This window comes from Botrytis sinoallii (genome assembly GCF_014898435.1).
Source record: "Botrytis sinoallii strain Bc 23 chromosome Unknown BSIN_001, whole genome shotgun sequence".
In the NCBI taxonomy this organism is placed as follows: domain Eukaryota; kingdom Fungi; phylum Ascomycota; class Leotiomycetes; order Helotiales; family Sclerotiniaceae; genus Botrytis; species Botrytis sinoallii.
This window is the reverse complement of record NW_024066028.1, coordinates 3,282,955-3,302,178: the sequence shown is the minus strand read 5'-3', so window position 1 is coordinate 3,302,178 and position 19,224 is coordinate 3,282,955. Positions and strand designations below refer to the sequence as shown.

The 19,224-nt window shown below is 44.5% G+C and overlaps 6 protein-coding genes across 6 annotated transcripts; 3 read left to right on the top strand and 3 right to left on the bottom strand.

Annotated features, from left to right (window-relative positions):
- Positions 1-13: 13 nt before the first annotated feature.
- On the top strand, positions 14-1,150 carry EAF02_000717 (uncharacterized protein; the record flags this gene model as incomplete). Its single annotated transcript, XM_038896765.1, has 2 exons — positions 14-1,076; positions 1,134-1,150. 2 exons carry the CDS (start codon positions 14-16, stop codon positions 1,148-1,150), a joined length of 1,080 nt encoding a protein of 359 aa, XP_038763624.1.
- Positions 1,151-2,207: 1,057 nt separating this feature from the next.
- On the top strand, positions 2,208-4,100 carry EAF02_000716 (uncharacterized protein; the record flags this gene model as incomplete). The annotated part of the gene is made up of 1 exon (XM_038896764.1): positions 2,208-4,100. The coding sequence occupies one exon, from the start codon at positions 2,208-2,210 to the stop codon at positions 4,098-4,100; it is 1,893 nt and encodes a 630-aa protein (XP_038763623.1).
- Positions 4,101-4,916: 816 nt separating this feature from the next.
- On the bottom strand, positions 4,917-7,680 carry EAF02_000715 (uncharacterized protein). Its single transcript, XM_038896763.1, has 4 exons — positions 6,966-7,680; positions 6,799-6,916; positions 6,177-6,745; positions 4,917-6,114 (listed from the first exon to the last, which is right to left on the bottom strand). Exons 1-4 carry the CDS (start codon positions 7,299-7,301, stop codon positions 5,065-5,067), a joined length of 2,073 nt encoding a protein of 690 aa, XP_038763622.1. The 5' UTR covers positions 7,302-7,680; the 3' UTR covers positions 4,917-5,064.
- Positions 7,681-8,252: 572 nt separating this feature from the next.
- Positions 8,253-9,438, bottom strand: EAF02_000714 (uncharacterized protein; the record flags this gene model as incomplete). The annotated part of the gene is made up of 4 exons (XM_038896762.1): positions 8,253-8,406; positions 8,464-9,100; positions 9,153-9,238; positions 9,290-9,438. The coding sequence occupies 4 exons, from the start codon at positions 9,436-9,438 to the stop codon at positions 8,253-8,255; spliced, it is 1,026 nt and encodes a 341-aa protein (XP_038763621.1).
- Positions 9,439-12,280: 2,842 nt separating this feature from the next.
- Positions 12,281-15,543, top strand: EAF02_000713 (uncharacterized protein). Its single transcript, XM_038896761.1, has 4 exons — positions 12,281-13,668; positions 13,721-13,808; positions 13,878-14,816; positions 14,942-15,543. The coding sequence occupies exons 1-4, from the start codon at positions 12,745-12,747 to the stop codon at positions 14,986-14,988; spliced, it is 1,998 nt and encodes a 665-aa protein (XP_038763620.1). The 5' UTR covers positions 12,281-12,744; the 3' UTR covers positions 14,989-15,543.
- Positions 15,544-16,080: 537 nt separating this feature from the next.
- Positions 16,081-18,256, bottom strand: EAF02_000712 (uncharacterized protein). Its single transcript, XM_038896760.1, has 2 exons — positions 17,889-18,256; positions 16,081-17,841 (listed from the first exon to the last, which is right to left on the bottom strand). Exons 1-2 carry the CDS (start codon positions 18,098-18,100, stop codon positions 16,632-16,634), a joined length of 1,422 nt encoding a protein of 473 aa, XP_038763619.1. The 5' UTR covers positions 18,101-18,256; the 3' UTR covers positions 16,081-16,631.
- Between the last annotated feature and the right edge of the window lie 968 nt (positions 18,257-19,224).

Genomic DNA, 19,224 nt, shown 5'->3' with positions numbered 1-19,224 from the left:
AATACCCGCCAGTATGTGTATCGTCTTAGCAACTACCGCACATCCGTCCTACGCACTCATCATTCTTGATAATCGAGATGAATTCATTCTTCGCCCGACCAGCAAGCCACACTGGTGGTCTTCCAATCATCAAGAAATCCTCTCAAGTCGAGACCTTCAACGTGCCGAGCAAGGAACATGGCTAGGCATTACGAAGACTGGTAACTTTGCAGTTCTTACAAATTATCGCGAAACAAATACCCACGACAAAGATCATCCTGTACAAGGAACGAGGAGTCGAGGCGGTATGGTCACGGCTTGGTTGACGGCAGAAAACGACGAGAGTACCAAACAATTTGTACACAGGCTATTGGACGGGGATGGAGTGAAAGGTGTCGGCGGGTTCTCCTTGGTATGCGGGAAGTTGCGAAAAGAAAGATCCTCTGACGACCAAATGGAACCTCTAGCAATCATTTCAAATCGCAGCGGAACCCCAGATGAAGTACCATGGGTAGCGGCCAACAGAGGAGAGGTTTACGGCTTAAGTAATACTTCCTACGATGATCCAATAACTTGGCCCAAGATTAAGTCTGGCAAGGAAAAGGTCTTGGAGGTTGTAGAAGAAGTGGTACTCAATGGCTTTGGAGAAGAGGAGCTAATCAAGAAGTTGTTCACTGTTCTGGATATCGATACGCTCCCGAAGAAAGATGACAGTCAGGACTTTGAGGAGTATATCTATCAGCTGCGCAAGTCAATCTTCATACCTGCCATCGGCCATGCAGCCCCAGCTTCAGAAGTTCCAAAAGCAGACGAGATTGCAGCTGCTGTCGGGAAGGTATCGTCATCCAACGAAGAATCCGCAGTCGAGATGAAGGAGGAGCGGATCAAGGATCAGGAGGAGCAAAGGCCAACGCCCGAGAACAATAATGTTATATCTGGCATTTACGGTACTCAAAGGCAAACCATCATTCTCGTAGATTGGCAAGGACATGTCACATTTATAGAGCGCTCATTGTTTGATGAAGAAGGCAATCCGTTGGAAAGAGGACAAGCTGATATGAGGTTTGAGTTCAATATCGAGGGATGGAATGGGGAAAGTAAGGGAAATGAAGTATACCCGCACGCAGTGCTATAGTTTGCTAATAGGATGACAGACGACAAAGTACAATAGTATAATTTAAACCGTTAAACCAAACGATAAACCCTTATTAAGTGCCAAGGGCATGATTACATTACCTCGTAGTAGAAGCGGTAATGCTGCTGATGTATATATCCATCCGAGGACCATGTGTCCATTTTCCTCAAACCATGCTGCAAGTTTCATTCGAATGTTTTAATGTTCCAGACGATAGCCAAGATCAGTACCTTTATTACCCACCTAGTTAACCTAATTTCTGGGGTAAGTGAAGTGAAGTGAATGGACAGGTAGGTATGTATTATGTATTTGTAAATTCACTATCGATGTCATGTATAGCGGCCATATTTTAAGAACGCACCTTCCACATTCTTTTCTTAAAATAAAAGACTTCAATCAATTTCACCAATAATCAGTGATTCCTTCCCTTCCAATCTCTTCTTATTTCAACCAATCTTTCAGACGACAGACTTTATTTTTATCATCTCCTAAATGAAGGGGATATTCATCATTCAACAAATGTTATCGAATTTTTGAAATCGAACTTTTGCCTAGGTATTCATCACGCCGCCTCCGCATCAGGCAATGATGAGGATATGATAAATCCTTAAGAAACCCCCATCTTATTTGCCTGGCAAGGTTCCCAAAAGCGGTTTACGATCTTCTTGGTTTTGACAACTCTTGTCATTCCTTCTGCTTTAATCTTCAATTGTTGTTTTCTCAACCAGAACAACCCCAGAATCTGGAGTACAGCTTGCGACTCGCGACCCAAACGACCGGTCTATAAAGTGGCTTTGATATCTTGAAGCTGAAGAGAAACCAAAATTCGTAAGTTTGACATCTCATTACCAATTTCTTTTGGAACAGGTCGATATCAACAGAGCAGGAGTTGGATTATGTACGATGCAAACCCTGCAATTCCATCATGTCTATCTGTATTCGTATATGTATGGATTCATAGTCGGCAAACACTTCTAAAATAAGCTTCCATGGAATTTCGAGAATGTTGGAGGACTTTCTTGTCGCTCTATGCACCTTCTGAGACTTTGCATGCTAATTGTGTGAGACTTTAGTAGAGAGCAAATCAACGGATATGGCCAACTATCATCGTCGCATTGCCGCACTCCCATCGAGTCTCTTATCAGAGGAAGATAGTCATTTGAACTCGTCAAAACGGTCTACTTACAGATATGAACGGGGATCAAACACGCAATGGCTAGTTGAGACCCTCCCAATTCTTGTCAAGAGGACTGCTCATCATTCTCCAATCTCGCGTGGTACAGCTTCTTCACCCCCCAAAAGCAGTAATTTGCCTTGCCCGGTATCGTCCCTGCGTAGGCCTGTCAACAATTCGCCAGTTTCGGTCTCGTCTTCACGGTTCCGTCTCGGAAGGGAACCTGTGAATCCAAAGTCATCCCCACGCACCAGAATCAACGATGCAAATAGTGCCCCTTCGCCGAATCACTCGTCCAGAGGTCCACCCTCGAATTCTCAATACACGAAAATCGCAGCTTCAACAGCACGTAGAATCCCCTCAAGTTCACCGGCTTTGACCTCATCCCTACTTCATACCGATGATAAAGGAGGCAAAGTTCATCAAAGACGTAATTTCCCGCCTGAATTGACAGCTCGCGACATAGAGTTTCTAGAGAATTCACAGTCTTCTTCTCCAAACTTATCGGCCCCGTCTTTGTCAAAACGAAACCAGGTTAGCAATTTACCATACTCAGCTTCATCTCCAAACATCAAGAAGTTATCAGATTCCAATGAGAACGCTCCGCCAGTTCCGTTTGCCCCCAAAAGTGAATTACATGAAAGAGTCTTGCATGGTCGTCGTGGGTCTGCACACACCAACAATTACTACCCGCATCCGCTATATAGCAATCCTACCGTTGCTAGCTCTGTCTTGACTGCTTCTGCATCTAGTACGGATATTAGCCAACCACATTCTCAAAATCAAAGGATGCCAGATCGTGACTCCTCAAGGATTCCAAGCCCCACATCAGGATCCAGCTTGAAGTCTACTAGTCGTCGACATCTCCATTCTCCAGTGAGGAGAGCTATAGAAAAGGGAGAAGAAAGTCGGGCACGAAGACGGCACACTTCACCAATTTTGGCGTTACCAAACATTCAAACCAATGCAACATCTCCTGCGGGACCATGCCAAACTGCTTTTAAAACATCGGAGCTGACACCGGAGCCAAAACAGGAATCGACTTCTCTTCCCAAATCAAAAACGTTTGGTGTCTTCTCTACTCTCAAGAACTCATCCTCTATTCAATGGCTTCATAGTAATCGCTCAACGTCAAACTCCACTCATTCTGCAGGCCCAACTATCTCGACAACAAAATACTCGCCGATTCCGGAGTTTACAACAAATACCCTCCAGGTCCATACCGCTCAGCCTTTTGCTTACTGGTGCGGTCGATTTCAAGCCGTGTCAGACCGGTATCAGAGCGAAGATTTTCATGTTTGTGTCATCAATCCCCTTCCTGTTCCACGAGATAGCGATATAAAACGTGAAAAGCCATCCTCTCACTACAGACGCACCGGTAAAGCACTCCGAGAAGCAAATTCTCCATCGAATTCTGATTCACCGGCTCCATTCCTAGAGAGATCTCGCAAGAAGACCCCAGTCAAATCACATAAGACTGTTCTCGCCTTCTCAACTCCAGCACACTTTCTAGAAGATTTTGATAAACGAGCTCAGAAGGTCATGGTGTTTCTCGCATCATTGTGCTGTACAAGTCCGGCTAAGAAGAGTCTCAGGGAATGGCAAATTCAATATGCTACACTAATGAAGAATAAAGCTCTAATGCCTAGAAATGACACAGATGATAAGGGCTTCTTTGGGAGAATGGGAAAAGTCATTAGTGACGGTGTTAATGGGAACAAAAATGGTACAAATGGAAGAGGAACTGTAATGGGAAAGCGAAGCGCTTTTAGCCTCAGGAAAGGTGGTAGAAGTGCAGCGGAAGACCACTGACTATTCCTCCAATTTTCGATGATCAAAGCTTGGGTGTATTCGAAGCGAAGGTTCAGATGTTGGAATACTAACATGCCTAATATATTTAGCTCCAAGGTCGTGGTAATAGGGGATGCCAAAATATTGATTTGAGGAACGACGTTGGACTTAACAAATACAAATGAACGTGGCAGGAGCTTGCAAGTAAATGATGATTCGATGAGATACGATGGTTATGAGCGATTCAATACGATACAATAATATGAGATAAGAATCAGACGACACGAGATGAGAAACTACAATACGATTTCTATGAGGACATCAGATGGGCTACGAAATGGTTCACCACAGTACAATAAGATGAGATGGAAAGACAGGTTCTAAGACATTGTTTAATAAATAGCTATAGTTGATTATTTCTGGTCTCTCAGTGGCGAGAGAAAAGAGCAGCAGCAAAAGCAGCAGCAGTAATAGTAATGAGAACGTTTGAGACTTTGAAACATTATCCCAGTATTGGGTTGGGGCTTGAATATTCCCTACGGACCGTGATTTGGAAGCAGTATTTGAAAGTCTGTATACCAGCCAATTATCAACACTGAACAAAGGCGAACTTCAACATATTCCTAGCAGAAAGACGCATAGTCAATTAGCCTGTTAAACTGCAATGCTCGAATCCTCGCTTACAAGCCCGCCAGCCAATGAAAAGCTACCTCGAAGCTAGAAATGTGTACTAATCACCACTCATGGAGCAGATTACTTCTACTCTTATTCATAACGATGCAGTGCTGAAGAGCAAACGATATCGAAGAGGGAAGCATAGGAAGAATTTGAATATATCATAACGTGAAATAAATAACATTTTCAAAGGCTCCTAAAACGCAGCAATATATACAAGGCGCCATAACCAAATATCCAAAACAATCCTCCATTTCAATTTCAATTACAGCGTTTCTCAAAACTTGTTCACTCGAATGAAATTATCCCATCAACAGCATCTCTTTCCATCCACCAACCTACTCTTCCCATCCGTCAAATTCAACACGCTCTTCGCCTCCCCACCCTTACTCGCCGCCACACTGCTCGGCGTACTGCAGTAACTAGGCGGCACATCCAGCGCGGGATTCTTGGTGAAAAAATTTCTCGGCCTCAACAACAACGTCATGGGTTCGGCCGGCATGATGGGAAAATCCTCGGGACTGGGGAAGTGCGTGATGCCAAACGTGTGCCAGAGCACAATATCCGTATTCTGAATCGACGCCTCGCCGTTGGCGATCCACTCGGGCAAGCCTGCGCTGGGCTCCCCCGATGTCTGGGGCACGTGGCGTCCGGCGGGATGCAGCTGGTCGTCTGAGTAGGGCGTCACGTGGACGGCGTGGCGGGCGAAGCCGGCGCGCTTCCACACGAGCGACCCTTCTTTGGGAAGGAGCTTGGGAACCTCCCGGCTGACGAGTTTGTAGGAGACGGGTTTGTGGGAGTAGGGGTTGAGTTTGTTGGGGTTGGCCATTTCCCAGGTGCGCGAGGTGACGCCGTCGTAGTCGGAGATGGATTCGTTGACGGTTTTGTATTCTGTTTTTTGGGCGAAGAAGGCGTTGCCGTAGGGATTTTCGGGGGAGCCGACGGCGCCGGCGCCGGGGAGGGCGTCGGCTTGGAAGACGGTGTTGTTGGGGCCGTCGATGTTGGAGTCGATGCGCAGACAGAAGAGATGTTGATGATTGTGCGCGTTGACGCCCGGGTAGACTTCGGTGCCCCAGCCCTTGGTGTCTTCGCCGGGGTTCATGGAGTAGGTGTTGAGGATACCGGTGAGCTTGATTTCGAGTTGGATGGTGCCGTCTTGGTGGAAGATCCAGTAGACGCAGTATTCGTAGTTGGCGGCGGTGAAGATGTGGGAGATGATGAGTTTGCGGCCGCGAGTGACGATGACGGATTCGTCGCGGAAATCGGTATGTTTGAAGAGGATACCGGCGTCTTCTTCGTGGATGCAGATGGCGTTTTTGATGGTGGTGCTCTCACCTGCACGGTTTACAAAGGCAGCGTCCTAGTTTATCTATAGTTAGAAATGGCTGGGGGTGTTTCATGCTGGAATGAATTAGACTGTACCATGTAATGAATAGCACCTTTGCAGTCACAGCCGAGAGAGAGACTGTTAGTCATGTATCCTCCTCCATACTCTCCAAGATCGAAAGCGTGTTTACGTTGATGTGGATGTTCGGGGTTACCATAAGGAACAACCATCTCGGCGAGAGAAAGTCTGTAGAATATAGGTCTGACAGTACCCTTGTCATTGTATGTAATGTTGTTGAGGACAATACCTTCCTTGTAATTAAATCCGACATGGAAGTTCCAGTTTTGCCAGTTGAGCTCTCGACCATTGACCTTGAATGATACGCCAGATGGTTGTGTAATATTGATTGGAGTGATATCTTTCCTGTACCCTCCCTCTTTCTCAATGCTCGCTGGGTGATAATTGTTTGGCGCTGCCTTGTTCACGGGTCTTCGAATCTCAGGGATATCGATGTGAATGATCTTTTGTTTTTCGGCATCGAAAATAGGACAGAAATCAAGGGGGAAAGAGTATTGCGAATCGTCCATGTGTGGTCGATAATACATGAGGGCTTGTTGTAGACGAACGTTGTTGCCAAATCGGTGGTCGTAACCAATGGTCCATGCTGTTATCGCTTAGTATAAGGGGAGTAAACGAGGGAAAATACAGGGGACTCACGATCGCAATACACTTTGTGCATATCTTCCGCTGGAATACCACTCAACACACATTGTTCAATGACCTTGGGATCTTTACGAACAACATGCTCGACAATTTGGAGATCTTCCATGGTGATCTGAATTTATTGTCAGCTTTTGTTTGCTCAGGATAGGTTGAGAACATACCAAAGGTTGTACACCATCAATGTTTTCCCATTTCAAAACTCTTCCCTCTGCCAGATCAACCAAGCCATCGTACACCTTACCACCTGGCGCGATAACCACCACATCTGCGATTCTCTTTGGTCTTGGAACAACTTCTGGGCTCTCGAGCCATTTCATCATCTCCTTTTTGCGAGGTTCATATAATGTGATGGCATTGTAATGAACGGATCCCTTCTCAGCCCGGATAATCTGAACTGCTTTCTCAATTTCTGCATTGGAGAGAGGATCGAATGGATGAGGTGGAGGGGAAGTTGCGGCGAGGTGATATGCGAGGGATTGAAGTCTATTGGAAGCCATTCTAGCGAATTGCAGAAGTCAATTGGGAGAAGAAAGACAACAGACAGATATCCAATTGAGACTCTTGATTCTCTTTGAAGGAATTTCAGAATAAAAAAGGATCTTTTACAAGAAGAAAAGCAACAGAAAGCGGTATACAGAAAGAAAGGTGATGGGGGGACTGGAAGCTCCAAATATATATCTGCTACGCGTATCTCCACTGAACGTCAGGTACCTGTGCGTGAGCGGGACTTGGTATATCAATCGGGTCAAGACACGACAGACCAGCGCATGAAAGTTTCTGAAGTGGTATTCTCATTACATTTCTCAAGAGGATTGTGAGGTTATCGTATGGCTGGACAAATCCTAGCTCGTCCGATTCTATGACCGATGACTTTGATAGCTGTTCCAACGAAATATGAAAGCTTGGAAAAGTGGATAGAGGGGTCCGATAAGCTTGAGATAAGATATTCTAACCCCAATTGGGTCATGGAATCCCGATCCACGTGATTGCGAAATGTCTCGAAATGAGCTGTACGGATTAGGGATGAATTTCCGGAAGATTTCGTGTGGGTTGGTGAGAAATAGGAAATGTTGATAGGGAAGTTCATTCGTCTTGTTTTGACAATGTGGTTGTACAAAAAAATATAGTCGATCCCGGGGGTCTTGGGATCAGATCGATCGAGGGAATAATTCACCGCAAAGACGTTGAGCATCACGCGTGGCCTTACTGATACCAGTGAAGGAAAATGATCAAGACATAGAGGGCTTACAAAAAGAGAAACAAGAAAGACTGTTTGCAGGTAAAATCGAAGCGACATGTTTAGGAGAACTACATTGGAAAGGTTAGGATACAGAGCTTTTCGCTGTAGTTATACGAGCAGGCACGAAGACGATAGTCAAGTAGAACAGTACGTATTGCAATACTAAAAAAGATCCCTAGACTTCAACATGGCGCATACAAATAAGTCTCTAACAAACATTAGGTCCCGATTCCAACACTTTTGCAACCCCCTGTGCCAGAACGTCATGCATAGGATAGGTAGGATGCAATGAGTTCAACCAGAAATACTCGTTGACAGGTATGTAGCAAGATGGATCGCTATAATTTGATGTCGGCGTACCACTGCAGTAATTTGGTTAGCAGGTTAAAATCAACCGAGTGATGAAGGGAATAGCTTACTTCTCGTACGCGACGCAATAAGCAGTGGTATTGTGGTAGACAGATGTCTGAGGAAAGCTCTTCGGATTATCCAAGACTTTTGTGAATAGGGCATGAGCGTCAACTGTGAAGACATTGACATCCGTGAAGGTTTTCTTGAGGCTTTGGGCAAGTGTCGCAAGACGGTTATTCCAATCAGCAATATCAAGCTTTTCCTGGGCTTGTGCTGCAGCCCCGCCGGCAATCGACAATGGGCTTCTATCCACAGGTGGAACATTCAGAAATGCAAAATTACGAGCGCCGATGTAGTAGAGCTCATCTACTAGACCGTGATAAACTGCCATGATTCGTTCGTTAAGGTTTGCAGTTGCCGGAGCTCCAAGGAAATACGAATTACCAACATCGTTGATGCCGTCGAAAAGAGCAAAAAGGGTGTTGTCAGATGACCATGGAGCTATCTCTGGCTTTCCTGCGTAAGTGGGGAAGAACTGGTTCTCGATTTGATTGGCAATAGATGAGACTTCTGGTTTATAAGGTGCTACAAGATCGGAGTCGACGGTGGCTCCTCCATACGCCAAATTATACGTCAACACGGTAGATTTGTTTGTATTGACTGTGAGATAATCTACCCAATTTGGACCATTGGAAGAAGTATAGCCTAGGAGAAGTCAGAGCTACTTAGAGGCATATCAAATCGAAGGTCTTCTAACCTGGATATGTAGGATTTCCAAGTGGATTGGTCGGTGTCGGCTGAGTCCCATTCGTCTCGAAGCCAGTCTGCGTGTAAGAGTCCCCACTAGTATAATTAGTATGTGTATTCTACATTGTTTTTTGGTGAGTTTCTCACAAGACGAATGCATATTGGAGTTTGTTCCAACCTGGCCAGTGTGAGGTTGCTGAGCAGTGTTTCTGAGTATCCTGGGCTAATGGTGCTCCATGAACGGAAGCGAGAAGAGATGCGATAGCAAGCACAGTTGCCAAGCGTAACGAAGCCATCTTTGCAAAACTTGTCAAGAAGCCTACGATTTAGGTGATGAAAATATGAAGATCTAATTGATGATGTTGAGAGAAGATCAACGTATATCACTTAATTCAAAAGACCACGGCCTACCGAACTTTCCGAGAGCAAGAATATAAAAGTAGACATGTTCACAGACTAGAATGGGTAGATAAAAAAAAACTGTGATTGTATCGTTTGAATTGATTCCTTGTAACGCAGCGGGGAACAGTCTACAACTAACCTTTTGTAGAGTATAAATCGTATGAAATGGTTTGTACTCCGAATTCAGACGGAACATCTCGTTCCGCTGCCGGTTGAAGGCCAAGCTTCTCCACGATGTATTTTGCATGCGGGGAAGATCTAGCACCCGCCTGCGTCATGAGATTAACTCGCCAATGATAGTCTGAATGACAACTTAGCCGGTGGGGTTCGAGATAACTCTATTCACCTTGTGAATGAAATCAAACCTTGCTATTCCGGGTGATTGAAGAACGGAAAAATTTGCGACATACAAGCGGAACTATATAGATCTTCGAAGCTGGTTGATGGATGGATGGATGGATGGATGGATGGCGATTCAAATATGCGCGAATGTTTGAACATTGTCAAAGATTTGAGGCGATGCGATGTAGAAACTATTTATCGGATGTTTACATACATGACAACACAGTCCTCGATTCTTTGGTTGAACAATCCACTTCTAAATAAGTTTCACAGAGTTTGCACCTCAAAGAATCTCAAGAATATCAGATAGATACGGCGTATTCGTAGGGGAAAAAACAGTATGAATTTGACCAGTCAATTATCCATTGAAATCCCTTGAATTAAATGAGTTATAACTGGACTATAAACGTAATAAAAATGTTTCCAAATAGATCAAAGGAGTCATTAGCTTCTAGTTATGTAAGTCATATTTGAAGAGAAGGCCTCATCGCAATCAATATTCGAGGGAAACAATCGAGTTTCTCAAAAGTGTTAAAGTGTTATCAAGGTGGTCAAATTCCGACTCGTATTTCTTTTACGAATAGAGAGTGTCTTATCACTCCACCATCGGAACATCCTCGGGTAGAAGCTCATACTTGGATCAAATCACTGAACAGAAGGGACTTGATGTTTTGCGAGGTATGGTATAAACTTAGGTAGTTTGTCAAGTGTCGTCCTAGTCAGCTGATGACAACTGGATGAAGGTAACGATGGCACGCTGTAGCAAAAGCCTTTCACGATTGATTCGCTATGACAAAATGCTATTCGCCTTACCAAAATTGTTATCTGCACGAGAAAGAATCCCCGGTAGTATCGGAAGGGACCCTCTAAGATCTCAATTGTGGACTTCCAGAGTATCAGAGACCTTTGATCAAATTCTTTTGAAACGGGGCGATTGACTTCAATCACAGATGGTTCTTATTGATGCAGACGGTGATGGAGGGTGATATTCTCAGATCCACGCAGGATTCTCCCAAGTAGTATTTGAAGTACGTCCAAATCGAAGAAGAGCTAACGTTCGCGTTCTTTCTTTTGCTGAACACTAATAAATAGTGGGATGGGACGGGCCGGGTAGAAGACTAGAAGTGTTGCCATAAGTGTGACTCTAGTGCCGTGGGAAGGAGGAACTTGGACTATCATGCCTAGGTGTGTTTTTGTGATGATGCTAGGTGTATATATATAAGGATTGGTATTTTAGATGGTTAACGAGTCATGTGACGATAGGCCACCGTGGCGAGCGTTGATAATCTTAAGCTAGATGCACTTTAATGATTGCTAGAAAGATCTAACTATTAATCTCAGGGTTACCGGTAGCTAAAATTTGGGCATCACTTCAGGTACCTACTTATATTATTAGATGAATATATGAATATATGTTCATTTCCCAGAAGATTACAAACTCATCCTTCTTATGCTTGGTAGTACATACGTAGCTAATGTTTTTGATATCATGTCAGATATATTACATGTGTACTCCATCGTACATCGTACCTGGTACTTACTCGGTATCGATACTCGGGCATAAGATTCAAAAGTAATTAATCTGATCGCCATCTACGTCACCTGGCCCTAGAATCTTTTCCCACAAGGGACGGTAAGGAAACCCTTGGGTAAAGCCCTGTGCCTTGTGGAACCCATTCACGGATGATACCTGGGAAGGAAGATAGCAGTGGGGATATTCTTGGATCACTGCCGGCGAAGAATCAAAATGAGAATGAAGATAAAGATAGAGATCAAAACTCGATGCAAAGGGGAAGAGAGAGTACATACGGAGTATTATGATATACGCCTAGTGTCTATCTAGTGAATGTGTATATGTATATATATATATATATATATCCATCTAGGTTTATACTTCATATATCGTACTCGAGGTATAATCAAATCAGATGGTGAAGAGACCAGAAAGGCCACCAATACCATACAATTCGATCCTGTTCCAGACAATGAATGGTTATTACCTATATATCAAGGTATACATGCATACATACTTGACCACATAAATCAATAGATCAACGCAAGACAACGAAGCATACGCATACCTATACAGTTACTCGGAGACAGTTTATACTCCATCAACATACATACATCCACATACGAAGTACACACATACACCTACTAGGGCTAGGGAGGGAGAGAGAGAATCTTTCTATCCATTCAGAAACCTTTCACGTGTAATGATCTCCTTGGGCAGCAAAGGTGCATCGGTACATACCAGATATCATCAACCCAATGATATTGCTTAATACGAAGTCAACACTGCGTAAACCATGAGTGAATCCTTGAATCCTTGAAGTTACAAAATCCTTGAATCCTTGAATATTTCGTCACTTTAACCTGTTTGTGTTAATTTTGCATCGCTTTGCACGCTTTGCTCACTCGCTCATAACCTTTCAATTCCAACCTCCAAATTCTCCCCAAAAAGTCAAAATTCAAAATCCCACATCCTCGAAAGAATTATCCACCGTCTCCTTTTTTTCCCTAAAAAGAACTTTAATCACAAGTTCTCGAACCTTAACACAATTCTTATATTCCAACCTCCTTATTTTCATATCGTGAAAATTCTATACCTCTCATCTCCGGCAAGCAACGTCTTTTGGGTTGATTCTGATCGATACTTTTGGTTGGGTTTACCATCCACCCACGTTTTTTGATCACTTAAGCGGGGTACGAGTTCACCATCGCAACTTACTGGGTCATTTCGCATAAGACATCCCTCAGCTGAACAACAACTTCTCGAACTCTTCAACTTTTCAACAATCTAAATCCAACTCTCACGCCATTCACTTTGATTTAATCGAACTTAAATTCGAGAAATCATGTCTAGAATGGGTGATCCTTATCGAAATTCCTCGGAAACCCTAAGCAGCCGTGGCGGTGGGGGGAACCGTTGGGACAGTGAACGGTTCGCCTCGGAGCGCGACCGAGTCCGTTTCGCACCCGATCGAGACGAACGAGATTCCCGATTTCTCAGAGCTACAGGTGGCCATACACGAGAACGGTCTTATGATGATGTTTACGAACGTCGAGGTCCACGAGGATACGAAGAGGAGCGAGAACATTACGACGAACGGGATTATTACGATTCACCCAGGCTTCAACGTGAACCAGAACCAGGACGACAAAGATCTACAACTATTACATTGGAAAGAGAGCGAGAGAGGGAAAGGGATGATTCCCCACCACCTCCTCGAAGAGCTGGTGGCAGACCCGCATTTTTGAGAAGACAGAGTTCTCTTGATACATTTGACCGCAAGCCGCTGGTTAGGTATGAGAGAGAAGCCGAGAGGTTGAGGGATGAGTATGGTCCACCTGCCAGACGCCCAGATGTTAGGCCACCACCTTTGACACCTGTTCCACTACCAAGAGCTAGAGGACTGCCCCCACCTAGAAGATATGCTGAGAGAGATTACGACGAAATCAAGGTCGCAGAACCCGACTTCTATGGTGATGAAGACTTCAGAGCTTATCCCGAAAGAATTAGAGAAAGAGAAATCGTCAGACGAAGGAGAAGAAGTCACGAGAGAAGAGGCAGCCATGAGAGAAGAAGCCACAGAAGTCATAGCAAGGAGAGTCGTTCGACTGCCACAAGAAGCGTTAGAAGCGAGAGCGTTAGCTCATCTGATAGTGGTACTACGATATCAGTAAGAAGTGAGTTCCCTAAGAAGGGAAAGACAAGAATGCCAGCTAGGTTGGTCAGCAAGAAAGCTATCATCGATTTGGATTATCCTTTCGAAGAAGAGGTCAGTCATTTTAAATATGTATCCGTTAGACAAATCGTATTGACATGTATAGGGTGACACGATCATCATTCAAAAGGCACTTGGAAGAGAAAATATTGATGAGGTCATCAAGTTGAGTGAGGAATACAAAGCGGCTGAGAGTAAGTATCTATCTTTCATTCACTCTTCATCGCCGCACCAAAATGCCCCCTAACCCCATGCTTCCAAAGAAGTCAAAGTCGAAGAGACGAAAGAGGTAGAGACAACTCTAACAACATACCTCATTGCTCCAGAACTCGAAATGTCAGGTGGCCGATCAGAAGCTGGAACTGTGATCGAAGAACGTACGGAGGTCTTCACTATTCCACCACCCCCACCACCAGTAGTACATCACGCACCTCCGCCTCCTCCATCGGTTGTACACCATGTCCCTCCGCCTCCTCCATCAGTTGTACACCATGCTCCTCCACCTCCTCCATCCGTACACTATCCGCCTCCTCCAGAGTCAGTTCACTATCCTCCCCCGCCAGAGTCAGTTCACTACCCGCCTCCTCCGCCAGAGTCAGTTCACTATGCACATCCACCTCCAACTCCAGCTCAATGGGTGCCACCTCCCGCATCGGTTGTATATGCGCCACCACCTCAACCAGTCATATATGCACCACCACCGCCACCTCAACAGCATGTTGAGATCCACGAATCCACTAAGATCGTCGAACGTTCTCCATCTCCAGCACGAAGCACATACTCTCATCATAGTCACCATAGCCACCATACTCATCACCATAATGACCCCGTCATATTGGAAGGACGCCCTAGATCGCGAGACGAAGAGAGCGTCTTTTACGAAAAGCGGGAGATCATCGAGCGCACAGAGCCTATCGGTGCAATGACTTTATCACACTCTCATAGTCATCGTAAGGATGAACGCTCCATTCGAGCTGAGATCAAAGCTCTCGAGGCCGAGAAGGAAGCACTCAAAGCGGATCGACGCGCTAACCGAGAGTTGCGCCGCGCGGAGCGTCTTCGTCGTTCAGGGGCCCGACATAGCGACAGCCAGTTGGTACTTTATGAAGAGGAAATCCATGATGGTAGAGATGTGACCGTTGTAAGAAGGGAAAGGATTGTGGAGCCTGAGGGAGGTGTTAGGATCGAAAAGGACCGAAAAGGTAGGATGAGCATCAGTGTTCCTAAACATGCCTATCGTTAGGTGTCTTGCCTGAATGAGGTGGGTCACTTGAGATCGGAATGGGTGGTTTTTGTGAATGAGAGCTAACCCGCTTATTCTTCACAGCTCCTCCACCAAAATTGGTTAGAGCCATGTTGGCTACCCTGACTTAATTTTTTACCACTTTGACAATAAATACCTTTGCTTTATATCACGCATTTCGAGCGTTTATTGAGTCGAGATAGATTAATGAATGGCGTTGACACATATTACCTTGTGGCTGGTTGGACGGAGCTCGTTAATTTCATGCAGGCAGAAATTGTACTTTTTCTTAATTTACTTTTTGAATTCTTTTCACGGCATGGCTATCTAGACTGTATCTGACATGGAGGGATTCATGGGAGGGATATTGGACATGGAAATGGTTCATACGATGATGATATTTACAGCTGCAATTTTACGTTTTATTGCTTTTCGTCTTCTGCTTTTCTAGTTGGAAGATACATTAGTTAGGATACCTACCGATACGTACAGCTTTTGTGCTTTCTCCCTCTCTTCTCTTTCTCTTGCTCCTTTTCTTTTTCTTTTGCTGCTGAATACGTATGCATTTTGCACGGTTTAATGAAGTTACGAAATACTTTTTTTTCTTCTTTCTCTCTTTGGTAATTTGGTTTGGTAATGGGTGGGTGGGTGGATGGATGGATGGGTGGGTATTTGGGAAAGCTGTAATGGCATTCTACCTGGTTGATGAATGGATGGATGGCTTGGTGGATGGCAGGAAAGTATGAAAAGTGTGGAAAGTGAGGGAGGAAGGGAGGGATATCTGAACTAGTGATAGGGAGATAGGATACAATATTATGATTATGAAATTGATGGTTTCAATGCTCGGTGTGTTTGTGATGAGTTGGGGGTGAGGATTAGAGTGAGGATTAGAGTGAGGATTGGGGAATTGTAGGGGATGTGGGAGGAGTTTTTTTTTTTGGATATTTGATAGGTGGATGGGTGGGTAGGCTCGAGGTAGGTACTTGGGTATGCTAAGATGGAATGGAATGGAACAAAATAAAATGAAATAAAACAAAATTGAAAAAAGAAAGGAATAGATCAATCAGCCCAGGATAAACTTCTTCAGGTTTACCTACCTACCTACTGACCAGCAGAGCCTCAGAAAATACTAGGTAGATACGTTGGAATGATCCGACACGTTAAGGGCATTTGGATGTTATCCAAGGAAAATCCGATATCTACGTGGCGGAAGTGTAAATCGATTAATTGATAGCAGGTATCCGGAAGTCTATTTATGTACCTAGGTAGGTAGGTATCAATTAAACTGCTCGTGCATCCATCATAAATCGTGCGAATATTTTCGGTTTAGTTTAGAAAGTCGAGTATTCCGGTCTTTGAGTGACTTTTGGAAGACAAGACCCTGAATGTTAAGATTGTGAATACCGCGAGTAGGATGGTATCTACCTACCTAGGTACTTGTCTTGGTATCTACAGTATATGTATATAAATCCCCCGAAATCATGTGGCTTTGTTTGAACACCGTAAACACCTCGCTATGCACCATTTCCTGCCCCATCCCATCCTAATCCATCGTGATACCTTCCCTTTTGGCCAATTTTTTGTTCTCTTTTGAAAATCGAAATATTGGAGTGCGCCGTGTTGCTAAAATGCGTCATCTCTGTTCTACTTTGTCTTCCTTGTGTGTATCCCATCGAGCTGCATGGTTTGTAATGAGCAGTCATCCATCAGCACGCAATAGCACTGTTGATCTGAATGAATAGCGCAACACTCAAGATTTTCTCCTCTTTCTTCCCTATCCCTGTCTTATTTTCTTCGCTTTGAAGTAATCTCTTAACTGTTCCACCCTCGTAACAAAGAACATCCTCTTCGCATCACTCTTCCAAATCAACACTCCCACCTCTTCAGCATATTTCGCACAACCTTCGTATTCCTTCTGGGTCTCAAAATCCTTCATCAAAAATCCCGGTACGGCTTTCATTCTCTCGTTTTCTAATTGCCAAAGACGGATTTGATCAACGACCGTGGGTGGTAGTACAGGTCCTCCATGAGATGCGGAAGAAGCTTTGACAAGTTGGGGATGCGCATGGGTGGATAGGTAGGTAATTATTTGGTCGGATGTAATGCCATGAGCTATGGCGGTACGGATAGAATCGCGAGATACGCGGCCACTGACCATGTTGGGATAACGAGTGTTGAGTTTGGTGAAGAGTGAAAGAACGGCAATTTGGAGGGGTGAGTTTGTATAAGCGTATAGGCGGTAGTTAGTCTCGATTATTATAAAACCCTTTTGGCTGGCAGCAGATTTGGAGGCGGCATCAAATCCTGCAGCCACAGTGCGAAGTGCACTGGCATCAGAGGTGAGAGTTGTGGCTAGACGTGTTGGAAAGAATTGTGTAGGGGCTGAAGGAGGGAGGTAGATTAGCCCCAAGTCGATGAGATTAGCCAGCATCCCTTGTTGGGCGTCTGTGAGAGTCTTAGTGCTGTATGCACGTCCGAGTTCGAGGGAGCCTAGCATGAAGAGAAAAGAAAGTACATCGACGGAATCCATTCCCATGCTTTCGGCATTTTCAATCCATAGAAGGAGCAGAGTCCAGACTTGCGCATTGGCTTCTTGCAATAGAAATGAGAATCCAGCTTGAGTGATACCGATACTTCGACCTCTTGTAACCAATTTTCCTGCATCAAGTAGTGCTTTCACTGAATTTGCAGGCCCATTTCCATCCCTTCCTGACCCGGATGTAACAGTGTTGACCATATAATGTAGAATCCCTTCCCATTGTATTCGAGCATGTGTATCCAAGAAATCAATATCAACATGTGGCGCAATATGGTCCGACGAAGGAACTCCGAAAGATTGATGATTTCCTCCACCTGTAAGTGCCAGTCGTAGAGAGGCTCCAAAATTCTTAGTTAAGGCTACAGTTTGAGGATCTTCTCGGCTCAGCGCAGTAATATCGACAATATGCAGTCGCGATAACAAGGATAGGGCTTGATCTTTTTGCCTAGGACATTTTAGCATATGGCATCCATTTCAAGTCAAGACACATACTTCTTGCTCTTAGGTTGTACCCATTGATCCAGAGCAGTGAGGGGTAAAGGCTTAGGCATATAGAGTAGTGCCATCACAAAGGTTTTGGCAAGATGAGGCAGCATGCGCCTGAAAATGGCCAAAGAAGTAGAAGGTTGCTGATACAATCGCCTGAAAGTTGTACCTGGTAATCTTTCCAGGTACTCGAATGAAGCAAGAGTTGAGACAGACATATTGAAATGGTAATTGTCTATCGTTCGCAGATATTATGAATTCGTCATCGCTGGTAGGGAATCCAGGAAGCTCTACAGCCTTGCAAGTAATAAGTAGCCTGGTGGTGGAGAATTTTGAGCTTGGACCATATATTTGTCTCCCTCTAGCGAACGAAATACGGTGGAGCACTACTAGTCACCTACTTGCTGGATGGATGTGGGTGACTTGCACTCTGTATTTAGCATCTTCCTCACATTGTACAATGGCATTCTTGTTCAATTTGCAAGCTCCAAACTCCAATTCTCCAGTGCCCCATCAATCTCGCAACGAATAGACATGCCCAGCAGTCGGCGGGGTCAAACCCACGCACGCGATAAGGAGGTTGAAGAGGACGGGCACCGTCTACTAAAACCTCTTCTTATACACTGTCTTTTGCTGGTATCAACCTGTAGCAAATAGGAGGGCGTCTCACGTGATCACATTATTTCGTAATTGAGTAGGTATGCATAAGCATCCTTGGCTTATCATCATGACCGTTGCTTCAGTTGAATACAACTTGACTACACCTCCTTCAGGAAGTTTCGGAATGAAAGGGACCCAACAACATGTTTTCTGTCTCTGTCCTTAAGAGGTATAGAAGACTACCCTTCAAAATCCAAGCTACCCTTAGGCCCATCCTTCTTACCCCTTATCAAAATAGAACTCATTTCCAGATTCCTGTCCGACAAGCTCACACGAAACCCCCTTCTTCTTTTTTATCTGGGACACGATTCAAAATAGGCGAGTGGCGGCGTTTCCTGATTTACTTTATGATATGCCTTCCACTTGCGTCTGAAATAATAGATTGGATTCTAGTTCATCCCCTCAAATCCGTATACGTTAAAAATTTTACCTACAAATCAAAAGATACATCGGCATCGTATCAGTATGGGATTCTGCACAAAGGGTATATCCGATTGGTCAGTATCAAGGCTGGGAATTGGGACGATCCGATTGAATTGGAATTGAATCATGTCAAATTTCACCCGGTGGAACTCTATGGGGATTTCTCTCCGCTCTACCCAAATGTGCCTACGTATGAAGCTCTATCATATCCGTGGGGCGATGGGAAGAATAAAGTGTATGTCTTTTTTTTGTCATCATT

Excerpts from the sequence above, each read along its gene's own strand:
- EAF02_000715 (XM_038896763.1), bottom strand. The coding sequence starts at position 7,301 with ATGGCTTCCAATAGACTTCAATCCCTCGCATATCACCTCGCCGCAACT. Across the intron at positions 6,917-6,965 it reads TTGATGGTGTACAACCTTTG|ATCACCATGGAAGATCTCCA; the intron begins GTATGTTCTCAA and ends CAATAAATTCAG. Across the intron at positions 6,746-6,798 it reads GCACAAAGTGTATTGCGATC|CATGGACCATTGGTTACGAC; the intron begins GTGAGTCCCCTG and ends AAGCGATAACAG.
- EAF02_000713 (XM_038896761.1), top strand. The coding sequence starts at position 12,745 with ATGTCTAGAATGGGTGATCCTTATCGAAATTCCTCGGAAACCCTAAGC. Across the intron at positions 13,669-13,720 it reads ATTATCCTTTCGAAGAAGAG|GGTGACACGATCATCATTCA; the intron begins GTCAGTCATTTT and ends TGACATGTATAG. Across the intron at positions 13,809-13,877 it reads GGAATACAAAGCGGCTGAGA|AAGTCAAAGTCGAAGAGACG; the intron begins GTAAGTATCTAT and ends ATGCTTCCAAAG.
- EAF02_000712 (XM_038896760.1), bottom strand. The coding sequence starts at position 18,100 with ATGTCTGTCTCAACTCTTGCTTCATTCGAGTACCTGGAAAGATTACCA. Across the intron at positions 17,842-17,888 it reads GTACAACCTAAGAGCAAGAA|GCAAAAAGATCAAGCCCTAT; the intron begins GTATGTGTCTTG and ends AAAATGTCCTAG.